Source organism: Ailuropoda melanoleuca, chromosome 12 (assembly GCF_002007445.2).
Source record: "Ailuropoda melanoleuca isolate Jingjing chromosome 12, ASM200744v2, whole genome shotgun sequence".
Lineage (NCBI taxonomy): Eukaryota > Metazoa > Chordata > Mammalia > Carnivora > Ursidae > Ailuropoda > Ailuropoda melanoleuca.
The window spans coordinates 54,598,265-54,613,092 of record NC_048229.1 but is presented as its reverse complement, the minus strand read 5'-3'; the positions used below and the strand labels follow the sequence as shown (position 1 = coordinate 54,613,092).

At 42.0% G+C, this 14,828-nt stretch overlaps 1 protein-coding gene across 4 annotated transcripts in view; it reads right to left on the bottom strand.

Annotated features, from left to right (window-relative positions):
• Positions 1 to 14,828, bottom strand: part of NUP93 (nucleoporin 93) — a 105,106-nt gene that overhangs the window by 32,321 nt on the left and 57,957 nt on the right. For all 4 annotated transcript variants that reach the window (XM_019806078.2, XM_002912254.4, XM_034672327.1 and 1 more), the window contains one exon: positions 4,907 to 4,969. In XM_019806078.2, coding sequence (XP_019661637.1) covers positions 4,907 to 4,969 — 63 coding nt within the window. The remainder of the gene's footprint in view (positions 1 to 4,906; positions 4,970 to 14,828) is intronic.

Sequence of the window (14,828 nt, the reverse complement as noted above, 5' to 3'; positions counted from 1 at the left end):
GGTTTCCTTCAAAGTTCAATGGAAACTCAAAGCCCCTCTGATGATCATCTTTCTGTAAGTAGAGCAAAAGTAACCTATTTAAAAATTATCCTTAGGGTCTGATGCATTAAAAAAAGTGTTTTAATAGTGGTAAAATACTTATAAAATTTACTTCTTAACCATTTTTGAGTGTACAGTTCAGTGATATTAGTACACTCAAACTGTTGTGCAGCACCACAACCATACAACTCCAAGGTTCTTTTCATCTTATAAAACTGAAATTCTGTCCCCGTTAAACACTGACTCTCCACCCTCTCCCTCCCCCAGTCCCCAGGAACCACCACTCTACTTTCTGTCTCTGTTTTCGACTATTTCCAGGTACCTCATAGAAGTGCAATCATACAGTGTTTGTCTCTTTGTGATTGGCTTATTCCATTTAGTATAATGTCCTCAAGGTTCATCCGTGTTGTAGCCTACGCAGTTTCCTTCCTTTTTCAGGCTGAGTCATATTCCATTGTGTGTATATACCACACCTTGCTGATCCATCCATCTATCCATGGACACCTGAGTTGCTTCCACCTTTTAGTTACTGTAATGTTGCTATAAACAGAGGTACAAATACCTCTTCAAGCTCCTGCTTTCAATTCTTTGGGATATATACACCCAGAAGCAGAACTTCTGGGTAACATGGTAATTCTGTGTTTAATTTTTTGATGGACTGAATAGTGTTTCCACAGAGGATGTACCATTTTACATACCCACCAACAGAGCACAAAGGTTCTAGCTTCTTACACCCTTGCCAACACTTACTATTTTCTGGGTTATTGGGGTTGTGCGGGGGTAGTAGATATCCTAATAGGTGTGAGTTGATTTCTCATGGTTTTGATTTATTTACATTCCCCTAATGATTTCATGTGCTCATTAAGATAAATACCTTTTTAAACCTCTGAAATTAGGCTACGTATTATAAGTGATAGCATGTCACAGTTTAAAGTGAAGTACTTTTTCTTGGATTATAAAAATCAATGGTTTTTAGTAAATATCTAAGACAAGACAAAAACAAGAGATTCTCTCAATGCCTTTATTTTTTAAGAGACAGTAATACTTTCATAGGAGGAAGCAAACCAGTAAAAGAAAAGTGGCACCTTCCACGATTAGGTTTCCTACCACTCTACCCAAAGTGATCACGGAAATGTCTGGCAAACCTCACGCCTGTCTAGTGGTAATATTGCAGGTTGGTGCCAAAACAAACACGCTCAGAAAGAAAAGGAGAAAGAGAAAGAAAAGAAGGGAGGAAGGAGGGAAGGAGAAGATATAACAAAACCTTCTTGAAGAAATGAAAGCAACTTATAGATACACTGAATCATGACCGTTCTTAGCCTGTTATTCTTTAACTGGCAGACCAGGTTTCCCAACAGCTTCACCCCACTTTTCAAAAAGCCATTTCACTTACAATCAGATTGGCATCTAATAAGGCAGCACCAAGGGAATGAGTATTAGTAATGCCTACTTTATTTTTGGCAATGCAGATAATTTATACTGATAATATCCATATACATGAGCCCTGGGAACCTGTCAGAAAAATCATATACACTCTTCCTACAAATGGGATGTTTGAGTATGGACCAGTATTTATTAAAATGTGAAAAAGACAGATAGCAGACACACACAAAAATGACTGGGAAGAAGGCGGGCATATTCTGCAAGTCTGATTTTGGTCCATCTATCAATGAAGGCCTTCTCTAATATGTATTCTTAAGACACAAGGAGGTCCACCTGGTTTGCTTCTCACTGGAGTCCGACAGAATGGACTAGTCCAGTCAGTTAGACTGGGGTGAAAAAAATACCCATGAGAAAAAACATTTTCTCTTGTTACATTAGTGAACTTCAATATGAGAGCTATGCATTTTGAATAGAGAGAAGTATCCTGGAAAAGAAAGGAGGCATCAGGCATAGGAGAAGAGGTGGTTTCCCTAGAAGATATCCAGAAATGGTGCACAAGTGAACCACAATCTCTTCTCAACTCTTCCTATTTAGTGGTCAAACCAACAACCTCCTCAGCCTTGAGCCTCTCCCAGCAAGAAAAAACGAAGGGCGATGTGGCACGAGGACCAGGGTGGGCAGAAATAGGGACATGGGGGAAGGCTGGCATACCACAAAGCTTTCTAAGCCTGCAACAGGAGGTGCACTGCCTAAGCTGTGGTATTGACTTAGGACACCAGAGTGTCACGAGAGTTTTTCCTAAGGATAAGTCCTCTGGCTGGTAAAGAATGGCAGAACAGTAAAAGCAACTGAAGAAAACAGACAGTATACTACCCAGAGACGCTGCTGCTGAGGATATTGGGGACAGGCTTTCAGCATCATTTAAGGGGTAGAGTGACAAGAGTGGGAATTAACCAACACCTGTTAATCAGGCTGCCTACCTACGTGCCAAGAACTCCTGTTTCAGGAACACAGGAAGTATTCTGAAAACTGGCAGCTTTCTGGGCTCAAATCCTCAGATATATCCTGAGCAGTAAGCCAGGCTACTCATTTAGAAATAGCTCCACAACCTCAATGAACAGCACTGTGGTTCCATTCATCATTAGTGTGATAAGGAGCTTCAAATAAAAATAAATGGCCCAACATTAAAATTCTCTTCCTTTGACCACGCAACCCCTAGCTTATCTTAATTACATTCGAGCTGATGAAAATCTAATTTGTGGGCTAATCAGAGATGATCAGCCACCCATCTGCCCTATTCCAGCTTATTCCCTTTAGACCCACAACTGAACCATTGGATAAGGTGCAAAGAAAATGTCAACCAGGAGAGCTAATGAATGAGAGTCAACAGAGCTACTAACTGACAACTAAGAGGAGTGAAGATCTGAGGCAAGGTGAAAGGTAGGGAACAGTAGGGACAAGAAGGAGAGGAATCCAAGGAAAGAGAAAAGGGACAAACTGGAAGGATGTGCGGATGTGTAAAAATTAAAATGAAGGAAAGACAAACCACAGAAAATGACAAAGCAGTGGAGAAATTATAAATTACACTGGACTCTTTCAAGTTATGTGTGGACATCTTATCTCTGCACACAGTTAAGAAAGGAAGGCAGGAAGAGAACTGGGCAACTGAATTAAAAACAGGTGGGGAACACTCGAACGCCATTTTCATAAAGGGAATAGGGAAATATGCTTTGACTTCACACCCACTTATTACTGAGCTGTTGCTGGCTTTTAGAAACTCTACATATGTTCTGATAATGTTGTTCTGTTTTTGCTGGGATGCACCAAATGGAAAAAGATAGGACACATTTGTGGTTTTGTAGCTTGTTTTCTTGGCATTTCAGCAGGACACTGGCAAGTTATTCAAACATGAAATTACCACCAATATGCCAGGAAGCTGCTCACCTTTCATTTGAAAATAATTCTTGCTCAGTGGTAGTCTCCTGGTATCCAGACAGGTGAAAGGTCTCCCCCCAGGCCGGCTCCCAACACCGGAACATCTCCCTCACAAACACATATGCACACATTTTGCACTGTGGTATGTCACTTAGATGTTTTGGCTGGCTGCACATTTAGTCTCAGTATGGCACAGTGTTCAGAGACTGCCAATTCCAGAAACACATTCCGCAGGGTAAATGGATTAATAAGGCTCAGTGGCATTCGACAATCCTAATTTAATTTCACTGGTCCTTTACAGCAGGAGAATCGATGTTGGTGAGTAACTCACTCAAAGTGTGAACAAAAAAGCCTTTAAAAAAAATTTTTTTTGCCCCAAATCTGAATCAAGTGAATTTCTCTATTTCTAGGAATAAATACTACTGCCAAAAATGTACCTAATAAAATTTCAGGGATTTTTTTCTCTGATAATTAAATGTACCAATCATTTAAATAAATGCCTTTGGAACATCTTCTTATAAATTAGAGCTGGCAAGCTCCCTGCTGCCCTATCTCACTCACATCAGCCTTCCTGAGATAGTTCCACCTGCACAGAACATTTTAATAAGCACACTGACAAGCAGTTTTTTATTTTATTATTTTAAACTACATAAGTAATTTTAAACTATATAAATAATACATAAATATATTTCACTTGAAATTAGAGTTATAAAGTAAACAGCAGAACAGAGGTTTCCCCTTCGCCTCTATTCACTTCTGCAGAGACAGCCACTGCGGGCAGACTAGAGTGAACCCTCCCCAGCCTCCTTCCTGGGGAGAGCTGCATTTTTTAGAACCAACTTCACATGACTGCTAACCTTCCTCCCCCCCTCCCCAAAGGACTCCAGTGGCCTAAAAAAAAATCTCTTACCCCATAATGGGACCTTTTGGAAAGGTTTTGCTCTTCTAATTCTTGTCAGAAACAAATGGTGATAACACATGTTAGTAAACAATCTTTGAGTATCTTGAAGGAATGCCTGATGCAAAACATTGCTACACATATAATGGCTGCTCTGGCTGACTTCTTCACCATCCTTTGGAGAGCCAAGCTGGTTTTCTTTCCTTTCCTTTTTTTTTTTTTTTTAAAGAGCTTGGAAAAATTGTTAATATAAAAGGTAACACAGAAAGTCAAATTGTATGATAAAAGGAAAAATTAAGGAAAATTATCAATGATCATAACAGCTTTTCTGAGCTGCTGATTCAACAGAAATCAAAATATCATTTTATATACTGTAACAATGAAACCAAAGAACTGTCTGGCCTTCCATTTTAAGATTAATTTAATAATTAATTGACCATTCTGTTTCAGATGCATTTCAGTCACTAAATACACGTAGAGTTACAACCATGCTATCTTCCTCAAAAACAGTTCCCGCAGAACTCCCTCTAGCGAATTAGCTAAGTAGGAGAGCTGGGCCTGGACCCAGGCTCCAGCTTCCAGAACCTGTGCTCCCAGTAGACACTGCTGCCCTCACAATGGCATCCATCCTCATTTCGATTCCTTTCTTACCCTCTTCCGGGACTCCTCAATGGCAGACAGCAGGGCATTGTCCTTCTCATTCTTCAGGAAGCCCTAGGAAAGGGGGAGAAATAACACAACTTAGGTTAAAATCAACCTTCAAACAATCAAAAGTATACTGTAGGGGGAAAATAACCATCAGGATATCTGCTATCCTGCCCATCTTCACCCTGACAGAAATTTCTTAACTCAGAAACATCCAAATAGATGTTTTTTCCAGGTGTTTCCAAGTTTCTTTCATTTTGAGAGCACATGATGATTGTTAGAAGCTAAAGTCCCCAAGAAGCAGTAGCTCGAGTCCCATGTCCTGTAAACATATAAAACATGAACTAACAGTCAACACTGCCCTTCAGTATTTCTTGAATGGCCCAGATTACAGACACAATTTTGGCTACACAACAATCACAGTCCTTCTAACTGTTCTTCAGTCTGTATTTCTCTGTTGCTTTTTCAATTCATTCTTCAATTTCTTGAAGCAGCACCTCACACTGCAGAAGCAGCACCATCCACTTGTCTGGGTGTTTTCCATTTATTTGTCAATGGCTGGGATACTCCCCCAAACAAACAAACAAACACATACACACACAAAAACCCACACGTTTCTTTTGGGGTTTTGCCATGTGCACTCCCTATTTCAGGCCTGATGACACTTGCTTGTTTAATATAGATGGGAAGAACAGAAGACAGTCAAGACTGGTTTAATACGCCCAGGGCTAAATGCCTACAAAATGCAACTACACAGTAACACATTGATAGACTTAGTTTCAAATCATGGTGCCTCCATTTACTGATGGCATTAATTTAGCCAAGTCACTCAAACTCTCTAAACCTTAGTTTATCTGTATGTAAAATGAATATTAAATGAGATATGCAACCAAGTGCTTGATTCAAGGTTCAATACACTTATTAGAATCAATTAAATTTAGGGGTGCCTGGGTGGCTCAGTCAGTTAAGCATCCGATTCTTGATCTCAGCTCAGATCTCCATCTCAGGATCATGAAGTCAAGCCCCATGCCCAGCATGGAGCCTATTAAAAAAAAAAAAAAAGAACTAATTAGATTTAGATCTGTTGGTGACATCAAAGAGGAGAAACACCCAGGAATACGAACTCTCTGGGGAAATATAACACAACGTAGAATTAAGCTAAAGTTCTGAAGACATACTAAATTTTAAAACCATTATTTGACAGTTTTGAAAACTTACTGTCATGGTTAGTTAATTTTTGATCACCTATTATATTTTAACAACTAAAACATTTTAATATATGTTGTTCAAGCAGTCCCAGATACGAAGTTGCTGATTCTCTAAGACAAAACAAAACAAAACAAACGTGGGGGGAGGGCACTACAATTGGGGATATAAATTTAAATAAAATATTAATCTTCATGGATTTCCCTGATTTCTTAGGCATTGGCCCATGATTCTCCCACACCTGCTGTCACACCCCAGTGTGGTAGTGCATTGGATTGAACAAGGACAATGGCCAGCAGCCAAGGAAACAGTTCCTCCAGGGCAGTCCCTGAGGCAGCTCTTGGGCAGCTCTGAGGGCACAACATGAAGAATGCTCCAAATACCCATACTGCTGTTTGGTGGAAGGGTGGGGTGGGGAGAGGCATTAGTCACTTGCCAACTGATGCAATGGCCTCAATAAACCAGAGCACATAAGGTTAAGACCCCATGCGGTCCACTCAGAAGGCGGCAGCTTGTCAACACATCCTTGCTTCTGACCATCTTTTGGGAGCCAGACACGAAATGATGGGGAGGATTTTAACAGACTCTGTTTACACCCTTTCTCAGCAAATGAATCAAGTCAACAAACCTTTAATTTACTTTCACAAGGAGTCTTTAATGGCTAAAGCTAAAGGTTTTAGTATCACAGTTTATAAACAAAGCTATGGAATTATCATTAAATGCTGCTCCCGAACAAAAGGTAGGCTTCGATTGTGTTTTGGGGCACCTCTTCCTGGCTGCTGCTACGGGAGGTGGATGGTCTATGCAAGTTACCTTTGGGGTGAGGGTGGGGGGTGATAACCACTGCCCAACAAGGCCTGGTCTTATTTTTTCTTTCTGGTTGGGGTGGGGGGCACTGTGCCAAGTGCCCCATGCCCTTTCTGGGCTTCCTCTGCTCTTCCCAATAATCAGCCTGTTCCATTCCTTTAATGTACCCATGTCTACATGTAACTCATGGGCACGCACATGTGTGCAAATACACAAATACACAAACACACAATTAAAACGCAAATGCAAAGCAATAATCAGACATATTTGTTTAAAAGCCACATAATATTCTTTAAGAAACACAATTCCAAACTTTCTAAGAGGTGAAATGTCAAATAATGATGAAAGGTAAGAAAAAAAGATACTGCTTTAGGGGCAGATGACTCTCTTCTTGAAAATATTCATTATAAACCCACATTTCAAAAGTCTCACTAATAAGTAAATCGAACACTTGTGCACGAGAATCAGATTTTAGACAGCGTCTACCTATGAACAAAGACCATAAGCCATTATGCACCTCAACAACTGGGTTTTCTTGATAGCACAAACTGGACCCACAAGATATATAGATTTTGGATTTCAATTTTTCATCCTTTATTCCTCTCTAAAATAGGCTTCATATGACATTTTATTTTTAAAAAACAACACATTAATGGCCTATCTTTTGAAAAGAATCTGTAACAGAACTATAACATATACAGTCGGAATAATGCTGGGTCTGGGTGCCATCTAGTGGCAGTTACTTTCTTTTAAAGAACACACACACACACACACACACACACACACACACACACACACACGCACACGTCGAGGGAAAGTAACAAATTAAAGAACTAATAGTTGGGCAGAAAAATACCCTCCTCAGCCCAAGTTTCCCACGGATCTCTCCCTCGACTTCCTTTTTCCACGTGTGCTTCCTTTCCTTCCCATTGCTTCTGGGAGGCGCCTCTCACACCCCACATCCCAGAGATATACTTCTAATAGCTCATCAGAAAATGGGTTTTCTGGAGGACTGAGGGCATGAAGGGTGACCTGGGAGGTGCTTTAGCCTGGTCACAGACAACACCCAACAGTCCACCTCCCACTCGGAGATGCCAGCCATCTAACTGTGACCCTCAGAGTACCACATCACTAACGTCCCCTCTTCTTGCCAGCAAGCACTTTTCAATTGGTCATAGTCTCCCACCCAACCCGTCTACTGCTGGCCCACTCAATAAAGAACATTCCACAAACATCTGCAGGCCTGCTAAGTAAGACAACTACTCCTGACTTCCCCATCTGTATACTGCTCCTCACTGCCAGAGTCCTGGAAACAGACCCTCTTTTAACTGGCTCCTTGAATGGGTTTTGGTTTCAAGCTTTCTGTAACATAATAGCTCCCATTCAGGAAGCAATTAAGGGCCAGACACTGCTCTAAGCAGTTCAAAGACATTACTGCTAATCTTTTAACAATATGAAAGAACAGACATGATCACTCCACTCTCCCCCCATCCACCCCTCTCCATTTTACAGGTAAGAAACAGAATCTCAGCATTTAACTAACTGGAGCACAGTTTCCCAACCAGGAAAAGGGAGAGGCAGAATTCAAACACAGTTCCGACTCTCAAGAGACCCAATGTTTCTAAGCTACTAAGGGAACAGTATGCTTCTAAATCAAAAAAACAAGAAAATAAAATCAAAAATCAAGGAAAAACTTCCTTTTCTCTCTAAAAAGAATCCAAGAAGGAAGCAAAATATCTTTAAATGTTTTCTTCGTCCATTATCAGCTCCCCTTTACGAATGATGACGTTGAAGCCTCAGAGAATACCAACTCTTATACCAGTACTAGTAAGGGTTAACCCTTCCACTGCTATGGGGGGGGGGGTCACTCTGTGCTAGATGTGCGTTACACGCAGCTGGTTCTAGTCCTCGCCTTTAACTCAATGCTAAGCTGTCTCTCAGTGCCACTTAACTGGGTCATACTTTAAAGTATGTCCCTAATTAATATAGGTTTAAACGTTGAAAGGGCCATTCGAGATGACCCTGAGATCAAGACCTGAGCTGAGATCAAAAGTCAGATGCTTAACCAACAGAGCCACCCAGGCACCCCCCATGTGTCCCACCTTTAACAGAGGAAGTGAGCTGCCCTGTAATGTTGAAAGGTGCCCCCTCCCATTCTGAAAGTAGAACATTCCTTTGAAACCTTTCATAAGCCAAAAGACATGAAGCAAAGAAGCAATTACCATTAACACATATGAAAAAATTGTTGAGTGTTCCCGGACTCCCAAAATAATCTCTCTTTGGCTTTTCTGATACCTTAGAATACATCTTGTTAACAGATGCACAAAATAAAAGCAGATAAAGCACACATGCTCACAGACAGAGCTCAGAGCTATGGCGGCTGGGACGCTGAGTGCGGCTCTCAGGCAAAGAGCTTGGGTGGTGCTGCTCTCACCACTACTGCGCAGGGTGTGTGCTGCCTCTATGCTACAAAACAAATGGTGAAGGCTTTTTTGCTTTTCACTTTTTTCGTAAAAACAGAAGTCTGCTTTGGATTTCTTTTGGTTAGCAAAAACAGGCACTAATGCAGGTCTTCTGCAAAAGCGAAGTGGCTTAACACAAACTTTTGAAAAGTACAGGGGATACCTGTACTAACCGAGAACAACCCAGAACATAACCACAGGTAAGCCAATTCTCCTTTCAAACATGTGGTTACATCTCAGGAACCTGACAGCCACTCTGGCTTTTAAGTGGCTCAAGCTGGGAAAGACAGGCATGAAACGGCCTTATTTTTAGTCACCAGGCAGGCTGGGTTTCAGAATACAAGTGGCAGCTAACTCCTACTGCAGAAGAAGGGAGTGGGTACAAGGATGTTTGTTTTTGTCAAATGGCCAAATTCTCTTAGCTTATTTGCTTTCCAAAAGTGAAAACTGTAAGAAATAAGGGTCTCTGTGTGAAAAATTTCTGTATCCACTTTAGCTAGGAAAGTAAGATGGCAAAAAAAAAAAAAAAAAAAAAAAAAAAAAAAAAAAGCTTACAGTGACTCTTTCACAGTTCTTTGCTTCCCACCTACAACAAATAAGTGACTTGCTGGACGGTTATATAAACAGTTTGAAGATTTTGAACATAGATTTCCTGACCATTAAAACATAAAACGAAAAAGATATAATAATTAGTCTAGCTTGACCCCACCAAGCAAAAGCCATATTTTACATGGTCCTCAAAACACAAAAGACCATTCCACATCTCTTCCCCTTCAACAGATCAACTGGCAATCTACTCTGACAAAATTTAAAGTGAAGCACCCACACTGGGCCAGACCTTCTGAGAAGGTATCTGACATAAGACAAAAACACATAGTGAGTTCTTTAGAAGTTTTGTATCTTCTCTCATTTAATACATAACGATACACATATTAATAGGGAATCTGTAACCAACATTCCAAATCAAAATAAAACAAGTAAGCAGTGACAGTACAAAATGGTCATCGTAGATGAAAAAAACATTGCCAAGACACAAGCAACAGCTAGCAAGGCAATGAAGAAGGAAAAGAAAACTAAGCTAACCAAAAAATAAACTTAAAAACCAGAATAATCCAGACAGTCTGCTGCAAGATGGACACAAGACTTCCAATAAGCACTGCGAGTAGCCGTTAGAACTTTAGATAGTGAAAGGGGGAAGTGTCTGGTTTCTAGAAAGACAGGAGTATGAGTTGTATCCACTACTGTGCTTCAGCTCATTCTAAGTAAAATACCTACTTCTCCCTTAACCTTGCCTAAATTCCCCTTCTTCCCAATTTCTGAATAAACGACCTCTTCTGAAACCTTCTCTTGGGTGAAATTTTTACAAAGGTAAAGCTGCTACTTCAGGAGAAAGTGAGGAAGGACAAAGGGAGATACTGTGTTCAGACGGGCACAACAGAAACCCTGCCAGTACTCGCAGCCGCTGGGCTTATCAGATGGTGTGGACACGCTTTTCATTAGCTCCCTTTGTGGCGCCTACAGAGAATGCCTCAAGGAATTTTCAGGTGCAGAGAGATGTTCATTACCGATAAAGCCTAAAAGACGAACAGAGAAATTTTTAAATTTAAACATTTTCAAGATTTGGGGGACTTTCATATGGTTTTATAGCATGTTTGGTTATTTTATCAGAGCACTATTTAATGCAATACAGTAAGAATACATAAAATGTCAGCTTAAAACACCCAAGAGATAGTGAATCTCCTTTTGCAAGGAATACAGACGGAACAGCAAATCCAGGCTTTATTCTGCAACTCAGGTATCTAGAGTAAATCCCACAGCTTGTTTTCTACAAAAAAGTTTAATACTTTAAATTGTTTCTTCATGGACTGCATTAAATTTTAAAAAGTAGATATATAGAGATCTTTAAAAAAAACAAAACAAAACCCTGCAGAAAGCAGTGCTAAGCCAGCAGCTGACATTACCAATTGTAACATATTTTTAAGCTGTTGTATGATTTCTCACTGCGCATTTATGCAAAAGCCTAGCCGCTCTCATTCAGCAGGTGGCAGCAGACCCTGCGAGAGTGGCTGCGGAGTTCCACCATTTGCCAGCTCAGCAGATCCAGAGGCCTGTAGGCAGCTCTGCAGCCACAGGTGGCAAACCCTGTCACTATAACATGGCGCTGCATGGGCACCAGGACATCTGTCACTGTCAGGCTGCAGGGTCCCATTTTGTACACGGTTTCTACTACTGGGCTAAACAAAGGGTTACACAATTAGGTGATGGATTTGGGTCCATTAAGGCAAAATAAATCAATTGCTCCCATAATTCAAATTGGTTTAAAGGATGGTCTACAAATTCTCACAGGTTAAAGCTAACCCAATGTGTCCAAGAAGGTTCTAAACCTAAGAACACACAGCTCTGAGAAAGTGCCTTCTTCTGGATCCGCCCAGGGCCTTCCAGGCAGCACTGACTTAAGCATGATGGCACGCCTGGTCTCTTCAAGGGCATGCCAGTCCAGGCGTGATGAAATTCCATCTAACCTGTGCCTTCTGCAAAAGCCACAGGCCTCTGAGAGAGCCACTCATATAAGCCCACCTAACTGCCTTTTGTGGACCCCTTCCTGTTATCTTCCCCAACCCACAAAAGGAAGAGAAGAAAGAAGAGGGAAATCACTACTGTGTAACAAAAACCCAACTGTCAAGACTCAGTATTGAGTAAAGAAAGAATGTAAGAGGCAGGACTCATCACGACCTGGCAGGGGAAGTCTTTGAGGACGGGGATGTGCCATTCCTGTGTGAGGCAGTGAGGGGTGCAGAGTGCACAGCACATCTCCCTTGTCAACACAACGGAGGCATGTAACTACTGGATGCCTCCTCCTAGTTCTACACCCAGTCATGAAGCTGCGGCTGCTTCTGAGCACACTGGGGTACTGCCCTTGCAAAGGCAGGCCGAGGGTAAGAGCTGCACCCTGGTGAGGGCCAGTTCAATCTCTTGTGCTGCTGCTACAAAACCAGTTGCGCCCTTTTAGGGAGTCCAGGGCATCCTGTTATATGTTCCCGATCTCTGGCCATCCAGGAAAGGAAAGCAGTCTGCTCGGCTCAGTCACTGGAGACTACATGCAGAGGGGAGAAAAGTAGTAAGAGCATAATATAAATGAGTAAAAGAATAAACGATGGCCATCTAGGCACTAGTGAGAAAAAAATGTCTTCAGCAGAACTCCCCCTTCCTCCCAAATCCAGCAAAGCCCCGCAGTGACCTTTTGGGTCTGCATAAATAACTTTCCCCTGCTGGTCACAAGAGGTCTGGGGGAGAGGCTGTGGCTTGCTCAGTGCTGACAATCTCACCACTTCATAAAAAACAAGCCAGAGCCTGCGTCCCAGCCAGAGGGGCCATGATAAAGCAGGATGCGCCACGCTGCAAGGGTTGGGCCTCAGCTGGCCATCCTCTCTCTCCACTCCTAGAAGTGGGGCAGGGAGGAACAGGAACACTAGAAGCCAAGACAGAGATGGAGGGAGGGCAGCCAGCCAACTGTTCTCGGACTGCTGAGGTGGCCCCATGGGAAAAAGCAAGGACAGCAACTTTGAACATTTTATATCCCTGCCCCACCCCCCGCCCCGTAAAAAGCTAGTATACTTGCTAGGGCTAACCTTTGGGGACACAAGAACAGGGAGGATTCTAAAGAGAAAACTTCAATCTAGTTTTGCAAATGGGATATAATAGTGTGCAAAGTATGTCTGGCTTCAAAAACCAGCACCTGAACCCTCTCCTCGCCCAAAGGTACGAATAGATCTTAAAAAATATTATTGCCATAGCCATCTGAAGTGACAGTAAGGTAAAGATAAGGAGGATACATTAAGGGATGATAAAAATGTTTTAGTATGTCTTTGGGAAACTGATTTCCATCTTGGAGATGGATCAGTCCACAGTCAAAGAACTTTGGGTACTAAAACCGCACTGCAGTATAAAATGGGAATGCATCAATAATGGCCTTTTATCATGGCTGACATCCCCTGCCACTGTCCTCCAAACCCACTCTAAAATAACTCATTAAAACAACCTTGTATTTTATTAAAAAACACAGATCCCCTGCTTTCCTATCCAGTGTCTTTTCCCTTTGGAAACAGGAAACAGAAGCAAGATTTGGGGGCTGTGAGAACAGATAGCAGAGGGTGTGTCAGGTGGAAACCAAGCGGTTTTTGCCAGGCTGGTTTCTACAGCGCTCAGGATTAAGTTCTACTTAGCAAGCACAAGGAGCGATGTTAGTCAAGACGATGTTTGAGAACCACGTGTCATATTAATTCCCTGCTGGTACATGGTGTCAGTCATTTACACTGCAGTCGAAAATCACAGCTCCTCCCGCTATGCAGCATTGCTTATGCCGATGGGATTGGAGCACTGATCATCATGGCTGTCAGAGAAAAGGGAGCTTTGGTTTTGCTGCAGTTTCTTCTTATTCGGAAATTCTTTTTCAAACATTTGTCTGGAGTCCACTAAAACAAGCAAGAGACTTTTATTTATAACTTCCGGTTGTCTTACATGGAATTTGTCATGGTACGCCTCTGCTCTGCTAACAGTACTTGGGATTTCACTCTCTCTCTCAAACCTTAAGTTTGGAAACATTTTGACTTTACCCTGTCAGAGCTGAGGAAGTACCACAGGATACACCACTCACCATTAATCACCACGGGTAGAGAAAATAGAAAACACTGCCTAGCTGGAGCGGCAAATACAAACTACAGGAGGAGAGAGCAAGACCATTTTATGAATAGAAATAGCATGAAACTGACAGGGAGCTAAAACCTTTCAGCCAGCCCTTCGATACTAGGAAAAGGGCAATCCTGCACTACGGGACCCGTCATACCTATAGCTGAAGGAGTGACCTGCTGGGAGGGCGTGTCAAAATGGCCGGCTCCATCCCAGCTCAGGGCAGATGGATGTGATGTCCATGCCCGTCCCAGGAGCCAACATGATGGACGACCTAAAAGCTCAACTTGCAGAATGTGTCTTATTTTTAAATGTTTGTTTATAAACAATAAATTTGTAAATGCATTTCGACTACAACACAGGCCCAGGAAGACTCCACGCACAGCTCAATTAAGTCATTTCTGGCACGACTGTGAATCTCTGTGAGTTAGGCTGCTCAAGTAAAGACAGGTTCTGCTGAAAGCTCAATCCATTAGGCCCATCAGTCACCAGAGAGCCCATAAAGAGAAAGAAATGGAGTCAGATGCAGACAGACGCATAGCACAGCACAGATAAGGAATCAGGTGGTCTGAATTTGGGGCAAAAGCAACTGCTTTGCAGAGGTATGACCTTGAGAAAGTTGTTTAACTACAGCAAAGCCATACTTCGTCTACCTATAAGATGAGCTGATTATGCTTCATCAACTCCGAGGCCAGCTCTGAAATTCCAACTCCAGGAGAGAAGGGAACAGGTAAGAAATTAGCACTGTCACTACCAGTATGACCACA